The following is a 23312-nucleotide window of genomic DNA, read 5'->3' on the forward strand; positions in this document are numbered from 1 at the left end:
AGTACGTACGTACCTTCCGACGCCGAAATGTGGTCTACTTCGGTCCCTTCTTGCGGCCGCATACCCGGAGCGCACGCAAGCAGGACCCAAATCCCGCCAAAACGTCGGCCAATGGTGGAAGCCCGCTGACTTTGCTGTGGGCGGGATGTCAGGTGAGTGAGAGTGTTTTATGACCCGCTGCCACCCCGCCCAGGCAAAGAGGCGAGGAACATGCAGCCCTAGGAAACGCAACGCAATGGAACGGCGTCGCACAATCACTGCGTGCGCCCGAAACCCCACATGCCTCCACCCTTAAATGCCCCCTACCAATGCAAGCTTGCGGCTCCGGCACCATCCAAATTACAATACAAAAACAAGCAGTCGCTACTACGTGACACCGCAGCTACCAATTAGCATATGGATCCCAAAATCGCGATCCTCCCCGCCCCCCCCAACCCGCAAAAAAACAAGAAAAAGAAACGTGAGGCTTGCCATGAGGATCACCGCCGTCAGGATCGGCTGGACATCCAAGAGTTTCGGCTGCAGCATAGTGGCACTTGTGACGACTGCAGGGCACCAACCGATTTGCCCATTTTGGGAAGGCTGGATTCATCGAACCCGACAAACTGGACTTGTCCTGGGCCACGGCGAGTAGAGACAAATTGCCCGTGTAGCCACCGCTGGATGAGGGTTCACCTGTGGCTTCCAACGAAAAACGCACGCACACTTGCCTCCGGCACGGGCACACTCCGGAGAGCCGCTTAACGTGTGCACACAAGGCGGATGCGGTCGCGTCAGAAAGTGCCCGATAAAGGAACAAACCACACAATAAGCGTCCTGCACGCCATTTCGTCGGTCTTCCCCGCGGCGGCTTCCAACGAGACGCCCACGCACACCCGCTTCCGGCGTGGGCGCACACCACAACCAAGCAACACGATCGCAGAAATGCCACTGGACGCGTGCAGACTAAACGGCTGCGTCAGAGCACCCGGCAACGGAACAAATGACATAAAAAGAGTCCCGTCCGCCTCACTGTTACGGCGGCCTTCCTGCATGCGCGATGACAGCATACGGGATGCGTGATGTCAAATCAACACTTCTTCACGTAGCTTGACGGCTATGGCACTGCTCAAAGTCGCGGGTTCAATTCCGACTGTGGCATCCGAATTTCTACAGGAGCGAAATAAAGAAATGCTAGCTCACTTAGATTTAGGTGCACGTTAAAGAACATTAGGGTGTCACAAATCAAACCCCCAGTTCGCCACAATGGCTTCGATCGTGATTTTGGCACGTACAGCCCCATAATTCAATTAAAGTTCAACATTTCTGCGACGATGCGATGTGTCATGTGAGGCAATGATAATGCTCAACCCTCGCAGAAATTATGAACAATGGCGCACAACGCCTCAAGGAAATACATCTACCTGTGTGTTCTGTGAACTACGCAGACAAACAGCAGCGGTGCACGCAAGGTAGGTTTAACATCATCTCAGCACTCTCTTATTGGACTAAACACTGAAGAAAGGACACATTCGCCGTCAGCACAACCGCTAATTATCGTCAATCAATTATTATTATTATTTGATTTGTACACATATACACACAAGGACACAAAGGGATTAAGGAGGGAGCAAGCTGACAACTGCCACCGAGAGGGGCACAACGCCTGCCTACTCCTACAGGAGGAGGGAATAGAGGAAATGAAAATATGAGAAAAGAAAAGAGGAAATAAAGAAATGACGGAGACACAGACAGAACAAAACAAAAACATAACAAAAATAGATATAACGTCTATAAACGGGAGGCCAAGTCAGTGTCCTTCAGAAAACTTAGCAGGGCTCGATGGGCCTGGTCACGTCTTGCAGCGCTCCCCCTTGGAAAAAGGCAATCGTCAAGGGTCGCACATGGCAGCCCCATAAGTCTGTACTCCTTAATTAGTAAAGTGCGCGGCGCAACGAATGCGGGACACTCTAAAACTAGATGTTCAAGTGTCTCACAGGAGCCACAAAACGTACACGACGGGCTGTCCACACGTCCTTGTCGGTATAGGCGTTCGCGCACCAACACACACCCAACCCTTAACTTGTATAGCAGTGCTCTAGCACGACGGGGCAGGCCTCGACCACGAACGCGTGGAGGGAACGATCCGTCTGCAACACGCCGGTCTGGGTGCTGCTTTAGGAGGTGTCGGCGTATCAGGAGACGGGCATTTTGAAATGTGCACGAAATGTCAGGGCAGTCACATTCATGGTGGGCACAGCTTGAAGCGAGGCGATCAGCCTCTTCATTTCCAGCGATGCCCACGTGCGAGGGTACCCACTGGGCAATGAGGGACACTCCACAGGAAGTAATTTTGCCGGAAGTTTCTTGGATACTGCACAACAATGGGCTATCGGCATCTTGTCTAAGTCTGCTGAGGGCAGCACGGGAGTCTGTAAGAATGACGACCTTCAAGGCGTTTAATTCTTCGTGTACGTATTTCAGAGCAACATCAATCGCTGCTAGTTCTGCAGTTGTTGATGAGGTTGGATGTAGTATTCTAAATACCCGTCTGATGCCAGTCCAAGGGCAGAAGAAAGCTCCAGAAGCGCCTTGCGCGTCGCTGTGTACAGATGCGTCCGTGAATACCTCAATATAACCTTCAAATTTTTCAAATAAGTGGGACTGGGCCAATTGAAATAGTGCCGGAACAGGCTGACTAGATTTTTTGTGTATTTCAGGAATTGTCAGATAAATGGGGAAGGAGCATTTGTTGCGCTTCTTCGGAGTTGTGAAAGAAGTGTCTCCTGAACTGTGAGTAATGTCCACAAACAATGCCGCCATTTTCCCCATCCGAGAGAATGGGCGCTGAAGCAGCCGATTAATCAGTGCTTGGCCGTCTGATGCTCGGTGCAAACGCTCGATATGGTGTAGCGCTCTCTGGTCTGCTTGCAAGCTCAGGGGCAACTGGTGCGCTTCCGTGAGTAGTGGAACAGATTGCGCCTCACGAGGTAAGCCAAGCATGACTCGGAGGGCAACACGATGGTCCCGTTCCAACTCAGACATCACATTTGGCGGCACGTTCAAGACTGGCAAGGCATACATCACGCCAGAGAGGACAGACGATTGGTATACCTGAAGTGCTGTCGTCTGGTCGCAGCCAGCGCCTCTAGCAGTCAAGGCGGCCACATACTTGAGCAGCGACCGGGATTTTCACCGCACAGACGTAATGGCAGGGCGCCAAGAGAGGCGATCATCGATAATTACGCCCAGGTAGCGGTGGTGTTGTACCCATTGTACCGGTGTCTCTCCGAGGTACAGCCTGCTCCGAGGTACAGTACGAGCCCGTTGCCTTGGATGATACGCAATCGCGGCTGACTTAGCTGGTGAGATCTGCAGACCAACTTCCTCCAAGTACTCTGAAGTCGCATTCAGAGCTCTCTGCAAGATTCCACGAAGACGTGGACCGTGGTACGAAGGACCGCTGATCCACAGTGCAATGTCATCAGCATAGATTGCTATACATATTGGAAAGTCTGCTTCCTGAGGCAATCGGCTTGGAATTCCAGCAAGTACACTGTTGAAGAGAAGCGGCGACAAGACGCTGCCTTGTGGTACACCGCACTTAACGGGGCGAGAATCACTTGTTGCTCCTCCAACACGCACTTTCATGTGGCGCTCAGATAGAAAGTTGTGCACGAAATGAAGCAGTCGACCCGAAATTCCCGCATTCCTAAGGGCGACAAAATCGCCTTATGGGGAACCGAATCGAACCCTTGCTGTATATTCAGGAAGAGCATGTATGCAGAGTGCTTGTTCTCTCGAGCAAGCTCTAGAGATGAAACGAGGTCTGCTATGCTATCGAGGGCTGAACGGTGACGATGAAAGCCGCTCATGACATCAGGAAAGAAATTAAGCTTTTGTAGCCTGCCGTCTAGACGAAACAGTACCATTCGTTCCATCAGCTTCATAACATTAGAAGTTAGCGATATTGGCCGGTAAGACTTTAGGTGTTTTGCAGGGCGGCCGGGCTTTAAGACTGGTATCACCAGAGATGATTTCCAATCATTGGGGATCAGAGACGTTCGCCATACTTCGTTATATGCGTCCAAGACATTTTGATGAAAGGCCTCATCGATGTTTCGTAATGCCTGGTACGTAACACCGTCTTCACCAGGGGCAGTGCGACGTTTGGAGAGGCTGAGGGCGTGAAGCAGCTCTTCGAGAGTAAAGTCTGTTTCATCCATCTGGCAGGCTGGACCATAGCAGAACGTTGTGTTGTTCTGACTTGTCAGAGGATTAACGTCATTGTTTGCGTTGTCACTTGGCATAGGAGGTACGAAAAGGTCGGCAAATGCTTCCGCAAGAATTTTCGGAGTCCGGCCAGTCGTTATGCACAAAGCAGCAGTTGGATTCTTGCAGATCTCAGGAGTGCGAAGAGCCTTCAGTATTCGCCAAACACTTCCAAAACCATTTGCCGTATGCAATGAACTACACAGTGCTGCCCAGCTCTTTCGACGAAGTTGTTTTGTGTGCCGCCGTATGGCTGCGTCTAGGCGGTTATAAACCGTCCAATCGGAGCTTCTTTTAGAGCGCTGCGCTCTCCTGTAAGCGCGGCGTCGACAGGCGCGTAGCCTCAAGAGCTTAAGATCAGGGTTCGGTTTATCTATGCCCCGCCGTCGTCTTACGGTAGCTTGTTGAAGACACTCGCTCACCAGTTTAAACAACTTGTCGTGCGATGGGGCCTCTGAAATCAGCTGACGGAACTTGTTCCAGTTCGTCACTGTGTAGGCGGCAGTCTGGCGGCTAGGAGTATGTTCTGGAATCAACCAAATTGGTAGATGATCTGAGCCCCATGGGTCAGATTCACATGACCAGGCGAGACACACATCTCTTGTTGATATCGCAAGGTCGATGGTGGACTGTCCCTTCCCTCTGCCGACAAATGTAGGTGAGCCGTCATTGAGTGTTTGTAGATCATGCCTAACAATAAGCTCGTTGATCTCTATCCCACGCTGGTCTTGTTGACGAGAACACCAGCGAGGATGGTGAGCATTGAAGTCCCCGCACAGCACAAATGATGGGCTACACCGAGAGACTAAGAACTCCAATAAGGTGGTGTCTGAAGATCGTGTCGGTCGGTAATATATACTTGCCACAGTCGTCGTCGTATCTCTGATACTCACAGTAACGGCTGTGCATTCAAAATCGGCGTCGCAGATGTCACTTGTGTCAATAACTGCAAAATGTAGGTCAGCTCGGATGTATAGCGATGCTTTTGAAGGATTTCGCGGATGCGTGGCGTCCGTACACTGGAAGGATCCGCATGCCGGCACTGTGCATCGAGCGTTGCTGTGGATGCCTACGTAACCAGGAAGTCTGAAATCATCTTTTCTTACATTGGTTTCTTGAAGTGCGATAACATCTGGCGGGGTGTTCATTGCGAGAAGCCGAAGGACTAGGTCCGCATGCCGCGGCCGTAAGGACCTGACATTCCATTGCAGCACAGAGGGACGGGGCTTTCCACGAGCATTCATGTTTCTAGTGAAGGCCGTCAAGCACTGGAACAAGAGCCTCTAGTAGTTGATCTGCGGCTAATGCTGCTGGTGTCTGACGACCGGCAATCAGAGACCTAACAACGTTGACAAGCATCTTAAGCAGGTTGATAAGTTCTTCGTCATCGTTGACCGAGACCGCTGTAGGCACCCTATTTACAGAGTTTACTATTGCAGACGGGGACGCCTTGGATGGAGCTGGTTCCGAAGCTTTCGGAGGCGTGATCTTGGCAGATACTGGTTCGGACGCTTTCGATGGAAGCGCCGGCCACGATATCGCAGAGAGACAGAAATTCTGCTTCCCACTGTCCTGCCGACGCGCGTTGTCCTTGCTATTCTTCGTACGTGCGGGTATATCTTCAGTTTTGCCATTTGTAGCCGCTGGACGGGCACTGCGGCTACTCGGTTTCTCTCCTGATGCCTTCTTCTTAGCTTTCTCTTTAAGGAACTTTAGTTTTTTCTTCAGTGTGGGACATTCTTTGTCTGTTGCCAAGTGTTCACCCTTACACTTCGGGCACCGAGATGTCGGACTGTCGCAAGAATTTGCGTCGTGATTTTGACCACATTTGGCACACACCACAGCACTTGTGCAGAAACCCTGCACATGACCAAGCTTTAAACATGTGCGGCACTGTAAGGGTCTTGGTACGAAAGGACGAACTGGGTATCGCACTAGTCCAGCCTTTATATGACTAGGCAGTTTTGCACAGTCGAAAAGAATCTTCACACACTTTGACGAGCCGAGCCGTCGAACGCTGATGATTTTGCATGGTGGCGTGCAAACGATCATACTTTTTAACACGTCGTCTTGAAGTTCGAGGTCAACATCGGATACGACGCCAGCTGTTACATCCGCTCCCTGAGGTATGTAAGCCCGCGTGTTGACACCACAGAGTTGAGACAGACCAAGTAGAGTTTGCACCGTCTTCTCATCTGTTGTGTCCACGGCAATGATATTTTTCCTTGGGTTCTCTCAAACCTCTTGAATAAGACCCGGTGCCAGTTTGAAGAAGAAATCATGCAATTTCTGTTTGGAGATGGCATTCAGGCTTACCATCACGTCGACTGGTACGAAGGCTGCTGTCGTAGTCACGATGCTGCTGTATATAATGGTTGCTTCGCTTGATGACGATGTCGAAGACTTCCGTCTTGAACGCCGATGCTTAGCAGGTATAAAGGCATCCGAGTCGTCCGACCTGGCGTCAGATTCGGAATCGGCAGCTTCTGATTCCACCGAGGAGCTGAGGCGCTTCCTTGCGACGGGAGGCCTGTCTCTGCCGCTAGACGGGTCCACCACCATCTCCTCCATAGCAGGCTTCGCAGGGAGGGCCTCCCAGCAAAGCAGCAGTCTTGAAGGCCCGCACAAACAGCGCTGGGTGTTGCTGATGTACGATTAAACACAAAAAATAGAAAAAACTTCACCATCAAAAGGAGCCACCAGCCGAACGCACGAACTTCGTCGTCGTCTCTCTCCGTCAATCAAAGGAAACAGCATAGAACGCATCGCTTCCATCGATTCCCTCAGTACGTGGGATCCGCATATCTTTTGTTAAAGTGTTAATGCGTTTTGATCTTTTCTTGTAAGCACTGACTGTACTGCCCCCTTACAGGAGGGCTCTGTAACGTACTTAAAAATAAAATGAAAAATTTCCTCACAGCCCGACGCAGCCGACGAAGCTATTAAAATTCAGAGAACATTTTCCGCAATTACTGCCGCGTATGATTGCCACTGTCGCTCTTAACAGCAGGCTTTGAGTGCTACCAGCATTTAGGTTCTTCGGTTGTTGAACAGCAAGTGCTTGTACAAAATTTGTTAGGTTTTAACAAGAAGTTCACCAATATGCGTATTTCATTCGATGAACCTTTACTACCTTCTTGAACGAAACTATTTATTATTCTTCATGTTTCAAGTTGACAACAATAGGCAAGTTGTACGATTAAGCACATAATGCAATTAGGTAAAAATAAACTCTGTGTATACAGGGTGTCCCAGCTACCACGCAGCACGATTTAAAAAAAGAGGAACGTCGTTACGCGAAGCAAACCTAGTGCGTATTGTTTCCAGTACAGTGGAGTAGCCGCCAGTATTTTTTTCGTTACTGAGATTTAATTAGCTAATTGTAATCAATTATCTAACTCGATAAGTAGTGTCCTAATTGTCAAAGTGTCAATGCGAAAGTTGTAGAGCAACAAGAAAACCCCCCAATACAGCTTTCTATTGCTTAATACGTGCTACATAAATGTGTTTTTCCGAGTGCGAAACGAGCCCGCGAATACACGCACAATTGCCGCGCGACTGGCCCCTCGAGGCACCTTGCGTGTATTCGCGGGCTTCTTTCATGCTCGAAAAAACACTTTTGTGTAGCACGTACTGAGCAACAGAAAGCTGTATCGGGAGTTATTCATGTTGCTCTACAATTTTCTCGTTGACACTTTGACAATTAGGACAGTACTTCTCGAGTTAGACAATTATTTCAATTAGCAAATTAAATCACAGTAGCGAAAAAAATTACTGGCGGCTACTACACTGTGCCGAAAACAATACAGGCTAGGTTTGCTTTGCGTAACGCCGTTGCTCTTTTTTTAAATCGTGCTGCGTGATAGCTGGGACACGCTGTACATACAGATTTGTTCGACAGTGTACCGACACAGTACAAAACATGTGTCGCGCATTGCACGTCTGTGTACGTCATGTGCGGCCTTTCCTGAAGAGCCACGCCCGTGTAATAAAGGGAGATGTTGCTTTTCGATACCAGGTTGCCTGTGGAGCTACCATTATAGGCAAGAAATGGCTCTTGACAGCGGCCCACTGCTTGCACCCTAAAGCGAATCCCCAAAAGCATTTCCAGCCTGCTGACTTGAGGATACGAGCAGGTGAGATACCGTTCTTTTTTATGAGATATGATTGTGTAAAGTGTGGTCGCGTACAGGGAGCTTTGATATTTATAATGCCATTTAATTCATTATCTCCATGTTGGCCCTCACAAGTCTTTCTGTAGGTTGGCCTCTTATATATGTCGGTCTTAAGTGGTACCAACTTGGTGAAGGTATAAAATGTCTACCGGATTTCCGCGTTTCTCGTGGTTTTCTCAGAGCTCTGACTCACTCTGCACTTTTGCATTTTTGCGGCTTTTATAGGCGTTGAGATTTAATTGCTAGATTTCATATTAAAATTAAACGTAGCTTTCATATTAAAATGGAAAACTCAGCAATGCCACATCACCATGGCCGTCCTTATTGTTATTTGCGCTTCACGAAAATGACGGCTGTTGGGACGATGAATCCCCGTCCTGTGAAGAGACGCTATTCTGTAACAGGGTTCCCAAGCGATCTATGCGCTGCCGTCACATTCCATTGTTTGCCCGAGGACTCTGAAATGTGAATCATGGCGCGCCATACTAGTGAATAGACCAGCTTTATATCCACGGACATCAGCTGCTGCGAAAATCAGTCGAATGCTGTACGGTAATTATGCTGTCCATTTCTATCATTTGGCACTTTCTTTTCAGCATCGTTAACTGCTCCCCTATAGAAAACACGACTACCGGAAGTGGCATCTCACAAAGCAGCCGCAATAGAAATGTCTCCGCCAGTATCACTCCAAATGTTCTCGCCAAAACGACCTCACGTCGAAGGATGTGGCGGAATTTTCGCCACGACTACCGCTCAAGTAGGTGGCTGTGACACCGCTAAAGATTTATGTGAAAACATAATTAACTGGGGAAAAGATCTTAAGAAAATGTCATCACTAAGACAGCTGCAAGAGCTGATCAAATAGCTATCTCCAAAGAGCAGGGCTCAGCTGTCTAGCCTCATCAAGCAAGGAATTAGAAAAAGAAAACTGACCGCCCAAGCACTCCGTACAGACGGTGAACCAGCGAAACTGAACCGTGTGGCCACGGCGTTTATCACTGGGTTAATCCGGACGGTACATTAAAGTCTTTCTCAATTATTGGTTACGTCTTCGTGCTTCTTAATGAGGTTACACACGTTCGACTATGACGGAGAAAACGACGTCACTGATGGTATGCCCACAGTCCGTCGTTGTAGTAGTGCCGCTTGCGATTGTTCAAAATTAAATTGCCTGAAAATTAAATCTGTCCGTTACGTAAGACAATAAATGGCTCATACCCTCGTAAACGCGGCCTCTCCATCACGACGACAGAAGTGAAATTCTATGCTCGAACGTTGAGGGGCAACGGAGCCAGCTGTGGAAGGAGACGACGAACGCGGGAGCAGTGGCACGAGCGCGTTCGCGCGGTTGCGCCGAGGGGCGCCAACGAGGCAGCTGTGGAAGAAGGCGACGACGCTCATTGCTGATGATGATAGTTTCTGCGTACAGGCGGCAGAGGGACGACTCGGCTAGCCATGTGCCGCTTCGCTGTAAAATGAAAATTTCAAGTGAGTGACGTGAAAGGAGGATCACTTTAATTTAGAAAAGCAAAGGAGATATCAGCAGGACGAGTGGCTAAAGGCCAGTACTACTTACGCCATTATTACATACTAGGAAATTAAAATACAACGCTTAAATATACTGCTGCCAAAGTTGATGGAGAAAATGGAATACTGGGAACTGAAGAATGGCTTCAGGCAACTATTACTGGCTGTCAAACCAGGTGTTGGTCCATGGAAGCGTGAATGCTGAGCGTGGTGTCCGGACTTTGTCGCTGGTTAAGCGGCTCCGTCTACAGCGCGCCAGTGCGTGCAGCTGTCGGGACTACCACTGACGGGAGTTCTGCGGCAGCGAGTCGCTGCCCACTAACAGGTGCGGTCACCAAGTCTTGCTGCTGGTCCCCATCTTTAGAAGCTGTCTTTCGGTTGAAAACAGGATGACCGCTGAGACGTGGCACATTTTGATGACGACGCGGTACTTTTTGTCAACATTTATGCTATGTACGGGCTGAAACCTTTCTTAAAACGATCAGAAAGTGAAGAGCTTGATGGAGACACCACTACTATACCTAAAGCTATACTTGCGGACAACTCCTTATGCCAATAAAGGGAAAGGTACAGAGGCCAAGCACGAACAAGTAAGATCGCTACTATTACCAGATTGTTTTGCGCGCTATTTTATGCATGGCAAGAGAAAACATTAACATCCTATTCGAAACAGCAAAATATGACAAGCGACCTACGAAGTGTCAAATTCGACTTCCTAAAAGCGAATGTTTTCTTTGCAAACCTCACAGTGTTCTCCGACCGTGGGAGCTATGGCGTGGCTGTTCTCTTGCCAAATAGGCCAACCAATAATAGCAGAGTACGCGAGCTGCGCGCGCTGCTGGGTTCCTTGCACCACCACCCGATGGTGCTCGCCTTCGCGCATCTACCCTTGGCAGATACGCGGAGTCCTTGGGTTCAGGGATAGCAGGGAGAAAGTAAACATGTGCGCTATAGAGATTAGTAGGAGGGAATTGGAGGTTTGGTGGTCGAAAAGTAGGGAGACTTACAAAAGTAGAGTCCCCAGAAATGGTTCAAAAAGTTTCATGCTTGGAATTCGTTGTATCTGTTTTTTTTCTCAATAATATAGGTAGGACATTAGGCAAAATAATAACAAGAGCTTGGTGGCTCAACCCACTACCCCGTTTCAAAGGGGATGCTCCTACAATCCATCCATTCATCCTGTGGCAGCAGCGGCACCTGCAATGTGGGCGAAAGGGGAAAAAAATTGAGGACGCTTAAGCTTCGGCTTTAATAGTGGAACGCGATAGCGTTACCGGGCCCCGTTCGCATCGGATCTTTTAATGAGTAAGTTTCACTGCACCACACAGCGTAGGAAAGCCAGCTTACAAAAACCAAGCTTACAAAGAGCAAGCTTACAGCGATGCCCTTAAAGTTGGCTTGACTTTTAAACACATGCATTGCTGGGAAGACATTTTTTCGAGGCAATATAAGCCGTCTTATATGAAAATGTGAATTCCCTAGGACCTTTTTATTGTCTTATTAATTGTTTGCTGTTGCCCCGAGGCGCGCGCGTGTCCACAATGCATTAGGCAGGCTAAGTCACAGGAAGAGGAAATAAACTTCATCCCAGTTCGACCTGCCGATGAGGCGAGCGCCATATCGATGGTGTTTTTCCAAGTAACCTACCCGGGCGTGCCGCTGTTAGGACGGTAGAATTGCTGAAAAAGGGGTTTGTGTTTGAGTTTCCTCGTAACAGAATTAGGTTTTCTCGTGCATTTAAATTACAATCCGACGCTATCACATCTATAGGTTGTGATTAAGTCAAACTTTACGATTTGTCTCGCAGATTTTACTTTGAGAAATTCAATTAGTCCACTAACAAGTCTGCACCACGCGGAAGGCCTGCGTGGTCGGGGTGGTTCGGGATGATTTTCTCAGCCGAGGACGCCGATGTCGGATTTTCTGCCACACGGGGTCCTTAACGCTATCGCGTTAAAAATGAACCGTGAAGCTCACCTTCGCGCGTCCGCTGCTGCACAGTAATGAGGAAGGAAACGCTTCTTTTCGGGTAGAATGGATTCGAATTTCACTGCGTACGTATGCTCACGATGCCTCCGAAACCATGATGCGCTCAAGGCGTCCGTCGCACTCGCTAGTAGTCAGCAAACTGAGCTTAACAAAAGGCTCGGTATACTTTGCGTGCGCTTGCAGTTTTTATTTTTATTTTTATTTATTTTATTTATTCCTACTGCAGCCCGTTAGGGCTATGGCAGGAGTGGGTGTACATGTGAGTAAAACTAATTACGATATGCAGAAACAGGAACATAGAAATAAAAAAATGTAAAGGAACTATACATCAGCAATAGCATTTAAATATTGAAAAATGGGTAACAAACGAACTTCGGCAGGTAACAAATTCCCCTGTTTAATCATTTGGGGGAAAAAACTTTTTTTGAATGTGTTAGTGCGTGGATGGAGTGGTCTGATATTAGAGGCATGATAAGGTCTAGTTGAAGTCGGGCAAGCAGGTGTTAAAAGGGAGGGAGGGATCTGAGAGGTAACAAAGAGAGTTCTTATATAGAGATAATATCTTCAGAGATTCTATGTGCCGCCGTATAGAAAGAAACTGGAGGTTTAATTCAGAAAGAGCAGCTGACGGTCAAAAGTCTCGGTCGAAGCGATGGTAAACAAAACGAATAGCTTTCGTCTGGACCGACTCAATACAAAAAAGTTCGCATTGCTTATATGGGTTCCATATGGAGGAGGCATATTCTAAAATAGCGGGAATCAGTGTTTTGTTTCCTACTAGTTTAGTATCCTTCGGAGCACAGTAGACAAAGTTCGTCGGATGTAACCAAGTTTTTTTTAACGCTTTACTACAAATATGATCTATATGTTTCGACCAAGAAAAGATGGGTGCAAAAATAACGCCTAAATATTTGTATTGAAAAACTGTTAGTGGCACACCGTTGCAAATATAATCAAAACATACGGGCATGGGTCGGTTAGTAAAAGACAACAGTTTTATCAAAATTGCTACTCATTTTCCAGGTAGCACACCAGTCACAAAATGAAACAAAGGCATCCTTAAGGCGCTGATGATCAGCGAGGGAGCCTAATGCGCTGTACATAACATAATCGTCTGCAAAGAGGCATATCTTTGAACTAACATAATCTGGAAGGTCGTTAATGAACAATAAGAATAGTAGAGGGCCATGCACAGATCCCTGTGGGACTCCTCAGGTGACGTCGACAACAGGCGAATTCACAGAATCATAGCATACGAATTGGGAACGCAAAGAAAGGAAACTCGAAATTCAAGACACGAACTGAGGGGTACATAGAATATTTTGGCGTTTCAAAAGAAATTTAGAGTGTAGTACAGTGTCGAAAGCTTTGTTAAAGTCAATGAATATGGTGTCGATCTGATTACCTAAGTCGATGTAATGCGAAAGGTCATGAGTGAACTCCATAAGTTGGGTTAGAGTACTAAAACCACACCTGAAGCCGTGCTGAAAGCTGTTCAAGAGGTTAATATTTTCAAATAACATTATAATATGCTTATAGATTATATGTTCTAGTATTTTACACGAGCTAGGAACAACGCCACTGTTAAGGAACCTCTGACGAATTATTACAGTCAGTGTAGCCGCATGAGTAGAAGCGGAAGGAGTGTGAGCGGAGAAGACGAGAAAGAGAACGTTTTTGCCCGTCCGAGGCTCGCCCGGAGGCCTGTGTAATAAACTCCGTTTTTATGGCGTCGTAAACCCCAACGAAGCGGCTCACCGCGTTGCTCGAGTCCACTCACCGAGCATCAACGGAGGAAGAGCCCTCGCGGGGTACTGCAAACGTCTGGGCGTGGGAGGATCGTTTGACCAGGCTCAGGACATCACGACACACTACCAGTTACAGAGACGCGTATACCCTTTCCTTCACGCTAAGTTAGACAGGGCGCAAGCAGTACGCTACAGGCAATTACAAACTGTTTCTTACATAAACCCAAGACTCATGCACGCCATGTATCCAGACACGTACACTACAAACAGATGCACATCCTGTGGCGAGGTTGCCACACTTAATCACATGTAATGGGAATGTTAGGACACAATTCAGGCAGTGCCGACACCTCCGCCTCTTCCACCGCCAGCCTGCGCTCGCGTTGGAAGACCGCACTGCTCAGCTCGAACCTGACAGTACAACTGTGGGCCGTCCAGCGAGCCTAGGAAGCCGCTTCGAGACAAGTCTCAAAACCGCTTCAGTGGCGTGTGCCCAGACCCACTAAAAATACGCCGGACTCAAATCTTATTGATTTGATAATAAATTTTACGTTCTTCTCGCGTCGTAACAGTTTTGGTGGAGGTGCTGGGTACTTGAAGTAACGACGGACCCGGAGCCATTTATTCTTCGCCGGAGTCGTCGGCTCGCCGGACTACCACCTTCGCCTGTTAACATGGCCAACGAAGGAGACGCTCGGGGACCGATGCCTGCCGCTCCGGGATCAATGCCTGCTGGTACGTGGCGCTACTACCGAGAACCTCGGGGTTTCACCGGGAAAGAAGGTGAAGATGTAGAAGAGTGGCTCAGGCATTACCAACGGGTAAGGAACTCCAATGACTGGGACACTACCGACCAACTAACCAACGTTGTCTTCGCTCTCACAGACACTGCCCTGATGTGGTTTGAGAATCACGAAGAATTAATAACAACGTGGGAACGTTTCGTTCATGACCTAAAGGAATGCTTTGGCGACTCGGACGCAAAAAATAAACGCGCAGAGCACACCCTGGCACAGAGAGCACAGCTACCTGGTGAGACCTGCACTGCCTACATGGAAGAGATCTTGAAATTGTGCAAGCAAGCCAACGCAAGAATGTCCGAGAAAGACAAGGTCGGGCACCTGCTCAGGGGCATAGCAGAGGTTGTATACAATTTTCTGATCGGCAAGGACAGTCTCGCTTCAGTGTCGGATGTCATGAAGCACTGTCGTGCGTTAAAGGCGCTGAAGATGCGCCGAATAACGCCAAATTTGGGCCGATTGGCCACTGTTACCACTGTGGCCAGTATCGATATGAGCTCTTCACTTAGCGTCGACCATACGACAGATCGCCCACGAAGAGGTGGACAGGCACAACGAGACGACACGTCGCCTGCCTGATGTCTCTGATGCCTCCCTTTCGCAAGCCGCGGCTTCTTCTCCACCTTTGAATGGATGGCAACCGTTGGTTAACGTCGCGGATTGATCAGAGTACTGACACGCACCGGCATCGAGAGGCCACTACTCTTCGGATGCCTGATTTGAACCTCGCCCTCGTTACGCACGTTCCTCTGGACGCCCCACCCCTGGCAATGCTCCGCGTTACGCCCCAGTCATTCGTCTTATGTGTGCAGACGTGTCTGACAGTTCTGAAGACTGCCGCAGAAGCCGCCCGCTCCGACATGCTACATCTGCGGCGTTCTTGGCCATATATCCCGTTTTTGTCCTCATCGCCAAAGGTCTCGGTACGATCAACTTGCTGCCCCAGCGCCCAACACCCAATGGCCTTCTATGGCGCAATCGCCTTCTAGCAGCAAATTTTGGCAAGGAAACTTCCGGAACCGCTCACACTCCTTCCTCTTCTACTAATGCGGCTACATTGACTGTAATATTAGCTGCTTCAATTATGCGCTTCCAGCTTTCGCCACTCGACCCCGTATCACCCGCAAAAAAATGGGCTGACCGAGCGTACCAACCGCACACTGGTGAACAGGTTATCCATGTACGTCGCATCCGACCATAAAAACTGGGACGACATTTTGCCCTTCATTACATACGCTTTTTACACAGAAAAGCTCGAGACTACTGGCTACAGCCCGTTTTTACTGCTCTACGCTCGTCCGCCCCGTCAAACACTGGACATCATATTTTCTTTCTCCACCCACGACAATCTCGCCATCGCCGAGACTCTGTGTCTCGCTGAAGAAGCTCGACGCTTGGCCCGCATACGTACTCTGGCTCCGCAAGACCGGTCAAACGCACAGTACGACAGGCACCATCGGGATGTCGCCCATTCTCCAGGGGATCTAGTCTGGCTATGGTGTCCGCTGCGCTAACGTGGCCTGTGTCAGAAACATTTCGCCAACTATACTGGCCCGTACGTTATTGTTGACCAGCTCAGTCAAGTAAATTATCGACTGGCGCGTCTCACCACAACTGGACGGCGCTCCGCCAAGACTGAGGTTGTGCATGTCGCTCGTGTCAAGCCCACCGAGAACTTAACTGACTTGCCCGGTGGGCTTCGTCTAGGAGGGGAGAAATATTACAGCCAATGTAGCCGCATGAGTAGAAGAAGAATGAGTGTGAGGGGAGAAGACGAGAAAGAGAACGTTTTTGCCCGTCGCAGACTCGCCCTGAGGCCTGTTTAATAAACTCCGTTTTTCTCGCGTCGTAACAGTTTTATGAACAGATATTTAAATGTCCATAGCGAGAGTCGTACTAAAAAGGAATTCGGAATTCCATCAGGTCCGGCTGGTTTTTTAGTACCTACGAGATTCAAAACACCTTCTAGGCTAATGTTGATATCATCAATCGCATAAGAATCGTTAGTTGTAACTGTTGAAATACTGGAGTCATCCGAAGTGAGCACTAACCGAAAATATGTATTAAACGCTGCGGAAATCTCTAATGGCCCGTTAATAACACTGTTGTTGATTTTAAAAGATGTGGAAGAAGAAGAGCGAGGAGATATGAAAGACCAAAATTTGCGGGAGTTAGACTTGAGCAGTTTCGGCAACTGATCGTTATAGCAAAAATATTTTGCCGAGGTGGTTTTTTGCTGGAGTTGATTTTTTACTTGAGCGTACAAAACGCATTCCTGAGGATTGCTCGGGCTTTTTGTGCGAAGCCTGCCAGCACGTCACGATAAGTGCAGCAGTTCTCAGTTCATCCAGAGAAGGTTATTGTTCTTTTTCTTAGTTTTCAAAGGAAGAAATCGATCTATACATGAGTTTACAATGCTTTCAGAACAATTCACGAGCGCATCAACGTCACTAGATAGTCGAAGTGCGGAAAATGAGTCGAAATTATTGGATAGTTCATCTATGATACATTGTTTATGGATAAGCGGTTTACAGATAGAAAAACAGCCTTATGATCCGAGATACCATCAATTATTTCGTACTTGTAACCCGTTTTGGCAAAATCAGTGTTACAAGAAATCAAATACAGCAATGCGTCACCACGGGTGGGACTGTGAACGAGAGATAAGAGATAATCGAACTAATCGAGCTAACTAAACGAACTAATCGAGATAGTTGAACTAACAAGAGATAATGCGAGCTCAACAAGTTTTCTGTCTAGTGCATTAGTATGAGCAAAAATGAGAGAGACGTCCAGTCGATTCAGGGAGCATTAAAATCACCCAGTTAGATGAAATTTGAAGAAGATAAATTCTGTTGTAGTATAAGTTTATCCAGGTTGCCAAGAGTTTCCCATAAACTATTAGGGGCCGATAGAAAATGCATATGGTTGAGAATTGTTTAGTGTTGTAAAGTCTACAGTAGACTGATTCTATGTCTAGGGGAGAGAAGAGTACGTTGAATTTTAAATCCAAGCGAAAAAGCAGTCCAACACCACCTCCTCTTTGACTATGACGATCATTTCGCACGGGGACGTAACTTCGCGGTGTAAACATTCATGTCATGAATACCCGCATGTAACCAGGTTTTTCTGATACCAATATTGTCAGGTGAATAGGACAAAACAAGGGCAAGAAAAAGATGAAATTTATTAGCTATACTTCTAGAGTTGAGGTTCATAATGGTAAGGTCTCTTTCAGTTTTAAAAGAGGCTCAGCCCGTTGCTGACTGTGATGCGGAACCTGCTGTCTTAGAAAAGCTGAGACGATTAGAAACTTTACCAAGAGAGTTGGTGGCATCGCATCTGTTATACCGAACGTTGTGAATGAAAATGTGGTCACATCTAATCTTAACAGAAGACCCAATGATGCGATGCTGACTGGACGCCTCCCAAAGATTCTTCCTGATACCACGAACTGTGGGAGTACGTGTGTGCGTGTGTGTGCGTGTGTGTTGGCCCGCGCGGGCGCGTGTCCGTCCATGCGTGCGGGCGTGTACTCGTGTTTCAATTCTTTATGCACTCACGCAAAGCTTCCTGTCTATAGATTCGTACTTGTAGGATCTGCTGCACTTTTTTTTTGTTTTTATCAGCTCCGCATTTGGTCAAACGTGAAACCGTCGCACGTGCATGCTACGATAATTCCCGGTATCTGCTCCAAGAAACCAAAAGCCCTGTGTAACGGTGCGGAATATATCGCTATATTGCGTAGTAACACATCTTCAGGAGCTCCGTCTCTATAGTTAATTTCCACAGAACATTGTGCGCGAGTGTAGTAAAAGACTTAACTGGATCGGCGAAACCAGTTAGCGACATGCACGCACATAGATGGATAACGGAAAGTGTGTCAAAAATGCTAAGAATGCTAATCGCAATAAACGATAAAAATGAAAATATCGTCAAGAAGGGGGCAGCGCATGCGGAAACGTTTCGACATTGCCGAGATCTAGCATACCAAAATTTTGCCCCTTTAGCTCAGCCTCGCCCTTTCCAAATTTAATGCCGAGTGATGAATGTCACGCCAGCAGACGCCGCTATAGAAACGCCTGCACCAAGATCTGCGATGTCTAGTATTCAAAGTTTCGACTTGCCTTATACCGCTTCGAAGCGAACTTGTAAAATGGCAGCGGACACCAATCTGTAACTAAAAAATAGGCATCCGAGTTAGGCCAGGCGAACAGTCACATTGGATACCATAAATATACTTTACTAAGGCACCTGCAATTTTTCTCATGTTTCATGCTATTTTACTGCATGATCGATATGTGACAGACAAGTCTGTCTACTAGATAAGGATATTGCAAAATACTATTTGTTACGCGTATGATATACACGCCACTTCTTTAGCAATGCATTTTTTTTTCAATGCGAGACAGCAACATACTTTTGTTTTATTGGTTAACAGGACTCATCAACAGAAAGAATTCTTCGGTGGCAAAAGAGCTCTTCGTTCAGGCTATCGTGCGGCACGAGCATTATAATTCATCGACGTACCACAACGATATTGCCCTGCTCCAGCTAAAAGATGAGATCAAATTCGAAGCCACAATACGACCCATCTGTCTACCACCAGCCAAAGGTGAGCGATTAGGTTGTAATACGGGTGCTTTTAACTCCCAGAGCAATTGTGTGCAGCGTTGGAAAAACAGGATAAACATCTTCACCATTCGATATATTCGAGTTATATTTATTGTTTTTTTATGATGCCTCTGTACTCAAGTAAGCTGTATTACTGCTTGTGCTGAAACAATTGTGGGTGCGAGGCCCCTTTTCTGACAATGTCTTCATTGTGGCTCGAAAGAAAAGCAATTTTCGTGATTGTCTTGAGATGTACATCAGCGTAGTCCTTCGCAGCGGTTTTAAATTACTTGACCACCAATTATAGTACCTGATTCTTCAATTGGCGTGACCGGGCGGCTGGCACCGTACAAGATGTCGGCAGTCATTATTGAAATAAGAAAGAAAATGATGTGGATATAAGAAGCTTTCTCTTCAGTATACTTCAATTTTCTTGTCGCCTTATTGTAGCACTATTATGTTCTAAAATGCTGATATGGTTAGAACAGTGGCTGCGAAATTTTCTGCTCATATACGTAAACTTTTCCTTTAGTGAAAGAAAAGCGTTCAGTGAACACAGAAGCCCATGATCATGCTCGTCCAGTACGGCATGGATGCTTGCACACTTATCTTTAGAATAATTTGAAGCAAAGCTTTCATTCCCTCACAGTGCACACAGTGAATATCCACCCCACTTGTGCTTGCATTTCCTATTAACTCGTGAATAATGCAGAACACAAACATTGAAGAATAGTAAAGTCGCAATCAGTGCGTGCACTTACATAAACGTTGCTTGAGACTGCATGTTGTATAGATTGAAAATAAGGACAACTGCACACTGCGCATTTGGTTTCTAGTATATTCTAAATGCGCGTAAGATCTGCGTAATATTCACTAGTAATTAACCGCAGTTGAATAATTTGCTGAATTATTGATGCACGTTATCTTGCTGCAGCTGCTGTCCGCGTAGCAAATATTGCATTTCGGGAAATTATGGTAGGCACTGTATTATCACTATGTGCACGCTCCTGGGAAACGAGCAGCCATTTTCAACGAGGAATGTGTTTATGATAGAGTTCATAGCGTGCTGGCTTGATGAACACGGGTACCGGTAGCCTATGCTTTATGCAAATATGCGAGAGTAGTCAACACTTCTTGTTTCCTAAATCATTTGGTATTGTTGGGGTAACTTTATTGGCATTTGCTAAAGGCCATGGTCCTAACCGTAAACGTGTTTCGAATCAGTTGATTATGCGCCGAAGAGCGAACAAGTACGTTTTCAGAGCGAACAAGAACGCATTCTGCTGTATGCTAGAAGAACAAGACATATTTGTCGTGTTGCACATAGCTTTTCCGGAAGTATTGCTAAATAAGGGTGCTCCTGAAGACTCAAATGCTTAAGATTCCATGGTGCGTTGTCCAACATGAAGACATATGCTATAAAATGAGCCTGTGTATTAAACCATTCAGAATAGTTCCAAAACTGTATTTAGAAGCATTAACCGTACTCACAGAACATTTTAACCACGTATAAATGTCCGCAATCCACGCATGAAAGAATGCGTATAAAACATCGTCATGCCACGACTGCAAAATTCTTGATACATGAAATACGGTCATCATATTTGAGCGATGGTGTATTCGTTGAGGCCGACACATTTAGGCATTTATTTTCTCATGTGTACCTTAATATAAAAAATTTTATTCCGCAGGAAAACTGGAGAAAGATTCCGACTTCTACAAGCCTAGGAAAGAAGCTTTTGTTATCGGCTGGGGAGTAGAAAATCCCGGATCATCTGCGTCCGCAGAACAATTGATGCAACTGAAAATGTCTATTGGTAGGGAAGAAGACTGCCGGAAGAAGGACAGCGAAAACTACGACCCTAATTTAATGATGTGCTCGAAAGCCAAAGTTGGTAAGTCCTTGTTCACAATTGTGCGATACTGTTCAAACCTTCACAGGTTGGCGCAGCTCATTCTTGGATCACAAGTAGCAGGGTTTTTCGTTACCATGTTTCTTTATTTACACTCGATTAATAAATATTTCATTATTCTTAATGCAAGTAAGCATCGCTTGAAAAGGGCCTAGTTGGTGTAGCTTCATCATTCTGTTGCACTGGTGCAAGCACGTTGACACTTGCAGTTAGGAAACACGACAAACAAGGAAGACACGATAAGTGAAGCGCAACTTGCTGTGTATTTTTTTTCTTTTCTACTAAGTTCGTGTGTCACCATGCCTGCGACAGTGGAACGAAACGATGATATCAAAAATCCGATTGCGATATAAACAGCAGTGCCCATTTCGAATAAAGTTGCAGGAAGTGCTGGTTCTCCCGTAATCGAGAGTAGATGTGAGCATGACATGGCTACCGCCAAAGCAGATTGGTGCCGCGACGCAGGCCTGAAAGCGTACTGATCCGAAATGAACCTGGTTTGAACTGAACCTCGTTGCAAGTCTCGTCTCAGCCAAACAACCATCCGCTCTGCGCCGAACGCTGCCGTCACGTAGCGTGGCGCCATTGCCAGTGGAGGCAAAGGAGGAAAGAAAAGTTCCTTTACAGCACCACGGTCGTCGCCTGTCCTCAGTCCATGACCCGCACGGGCTATGGTTCACACTAATCTGGGAGTCTAGCAACGCCTGAACACTCCCTATAAATGATTAGCTGACCACCAGACATTAGACAAACATGATGGAAAAACACTGATGCCGTCCGTGATCACAATATCAGAGGAGCCCATTGAATGACCATGTCCTTCTTGCGTCCACTTCGCGAGTACGTCCGTTTAAAACCCCTATATATAAAAAGTAGCGCCATCCACTTCCCTCCTCCTCCGTTCCACTGTCGCGCTCGGCGCCACCAGCGCGATCGAGGCGCGATATCGACAGTGGCGCCGCCTGCGTCGGGCCTGCCGTGGCAGGCGACAGCTAACGCGCTACTAGAGGAAATCCGAGGAAAACTTCGATCGCGCCCTGCGGAGAAGTTTTTGAGGCGCGATTTTGCTTCGTCAGTTAGTAACTGGCCTTAATAATGCCGTTTTGGAAGTAGCAACGCGACGATGCGAGACGGCGCAAATATCAAGTGTGCAGGAAGCGTTTGGCCACGCCGGATGGTAAACAAAAAGTGCCTTTTGCCCTCGCCTTGTCGGTTGCGGCAACTTAAGGCGCAGCAGCATGTCATCACAACGAAGTTCTTGTCCCTAACACGTTTGATCCGTTTGTGCGTACAGCACTTTCGTCGCACAGGCCCGACAATGGCAGTCGGAGCGCGCTGGAAAGAAAAAAAATATACAAAAGTGCAACGCGTGCTTCCACGTGACAAGGATTGGCCAATGGGGGAGCGGAGGAGGCTGGGGCGACAGGAGGCGGCAAGGAGGAAACACCGGGGTGAGCGCGGTGGCGGCAAGATCTAAGAATGGCGCTACTTTTTATATATAGGGGCTTTACGTCCGTTGTGTAAGTGGTGCCAGTTTGAACCCAGTGTACAAGAATTTGCGCCTTGCGTGGGCAAACACAAACACTTGGTCAAGAATAGTTGTTGGGCGGTACCCGTCGAGCATAAGAGTCACCTTGCATATTCTTTAACCTGTGGTCAGGCAGTCGAAAGACAGTAAGAACCAAGAGATTCTGGTTGATCGGCTTGAGTCTCCAGAAGCGTATTTGCTGCACCGCTTCCAGCGGCAGCCGATAGCCCGCGCCGCACCACCTGAACGTCGTAACAGTGAGAGGCCTCATGTGATGTGGCCATGAGTTTTAAACCAAAGCTTTCACGGCCTTCTCCAAGTTCATGCACAGAATATACTTCTAGGATAGCTCCTGCTCCTGACAGTCGCCGTGCCGAACCAGCGTTTTCAAGGTCTCGTATCTTGCCTGCTGGTGAAGAAATATTTTTAATGTGTGCAGTGACTGACTGCATGGCTGCGTATAAGTGCCTACAGAACCGCTAAGGTGATGGCAGATATACGGAACGTAGAGTCCCACCATGCGTCTGCAAACACCGCCCCAGAGTCCCTTTCATCCCGTCTCACTGGATCCGCTCGTTCTCCTCGGTGGTCCTTCCATTACTGTTGTTTAGTAAATGGCAGGTGACATAGCAGCTGTGGTACCAGAGAAGAAAGAAGAACGTCACCGCCTGGCGAGGAAGCCAGGTTTGATCCGTAGAGCGCTAGGAGCACTCGTACGGCTCTTTTCCTACGATGCACGTGACTTTCTGCTATATTACGAATCTCGT

The 23312-nt window shown here is 47.4% G+C and overlaps 1 protein-coding gene across 1 annotated transcript in view; it reads left to right on the forward strand.

Annotated features, from left to right (window-relative positions):
- Nucleotides 1–23312, forward strand: part of LOC119461781 (chymotrypsinogen A-like) — a 53727-nt gene that overhangs the window by 14207 nt on the left and 16208 nt on the right. Inside the window, exons 3-5 of the mRNA XM_037723157.2 lie at nt 8270–8387; nt 18932–19105; nt 20796–20999. Coding sequence (XP_037579085.1) covers nt 8270–8387; nt 18932–19105; nt 20796–20999 — 496 coding nt within the window. The remainder of the gene's footprint in view (nt 1–8269; nt 8388–18931; nt 19106–20795; nt 21000–23312) is intronic.

The sequence above is a fragment of the Dermacentor silvarum genome, chromosome 8, assembly GCF_013339745.2.
Source record: "Dermacentor silvarum isolate Dsil-2018 chromosome 8, BIME_Dsil_1.4, whole genome shotgun sequence".
In the NCBI taxonomy this organism is placed as follows: domain Eukaryota; kingdom Metazoa; phylum Arthropoda; class Arachnida; order Ixodida; family Ixodidae; genus Dermacentor; species Dermacentor silvarum.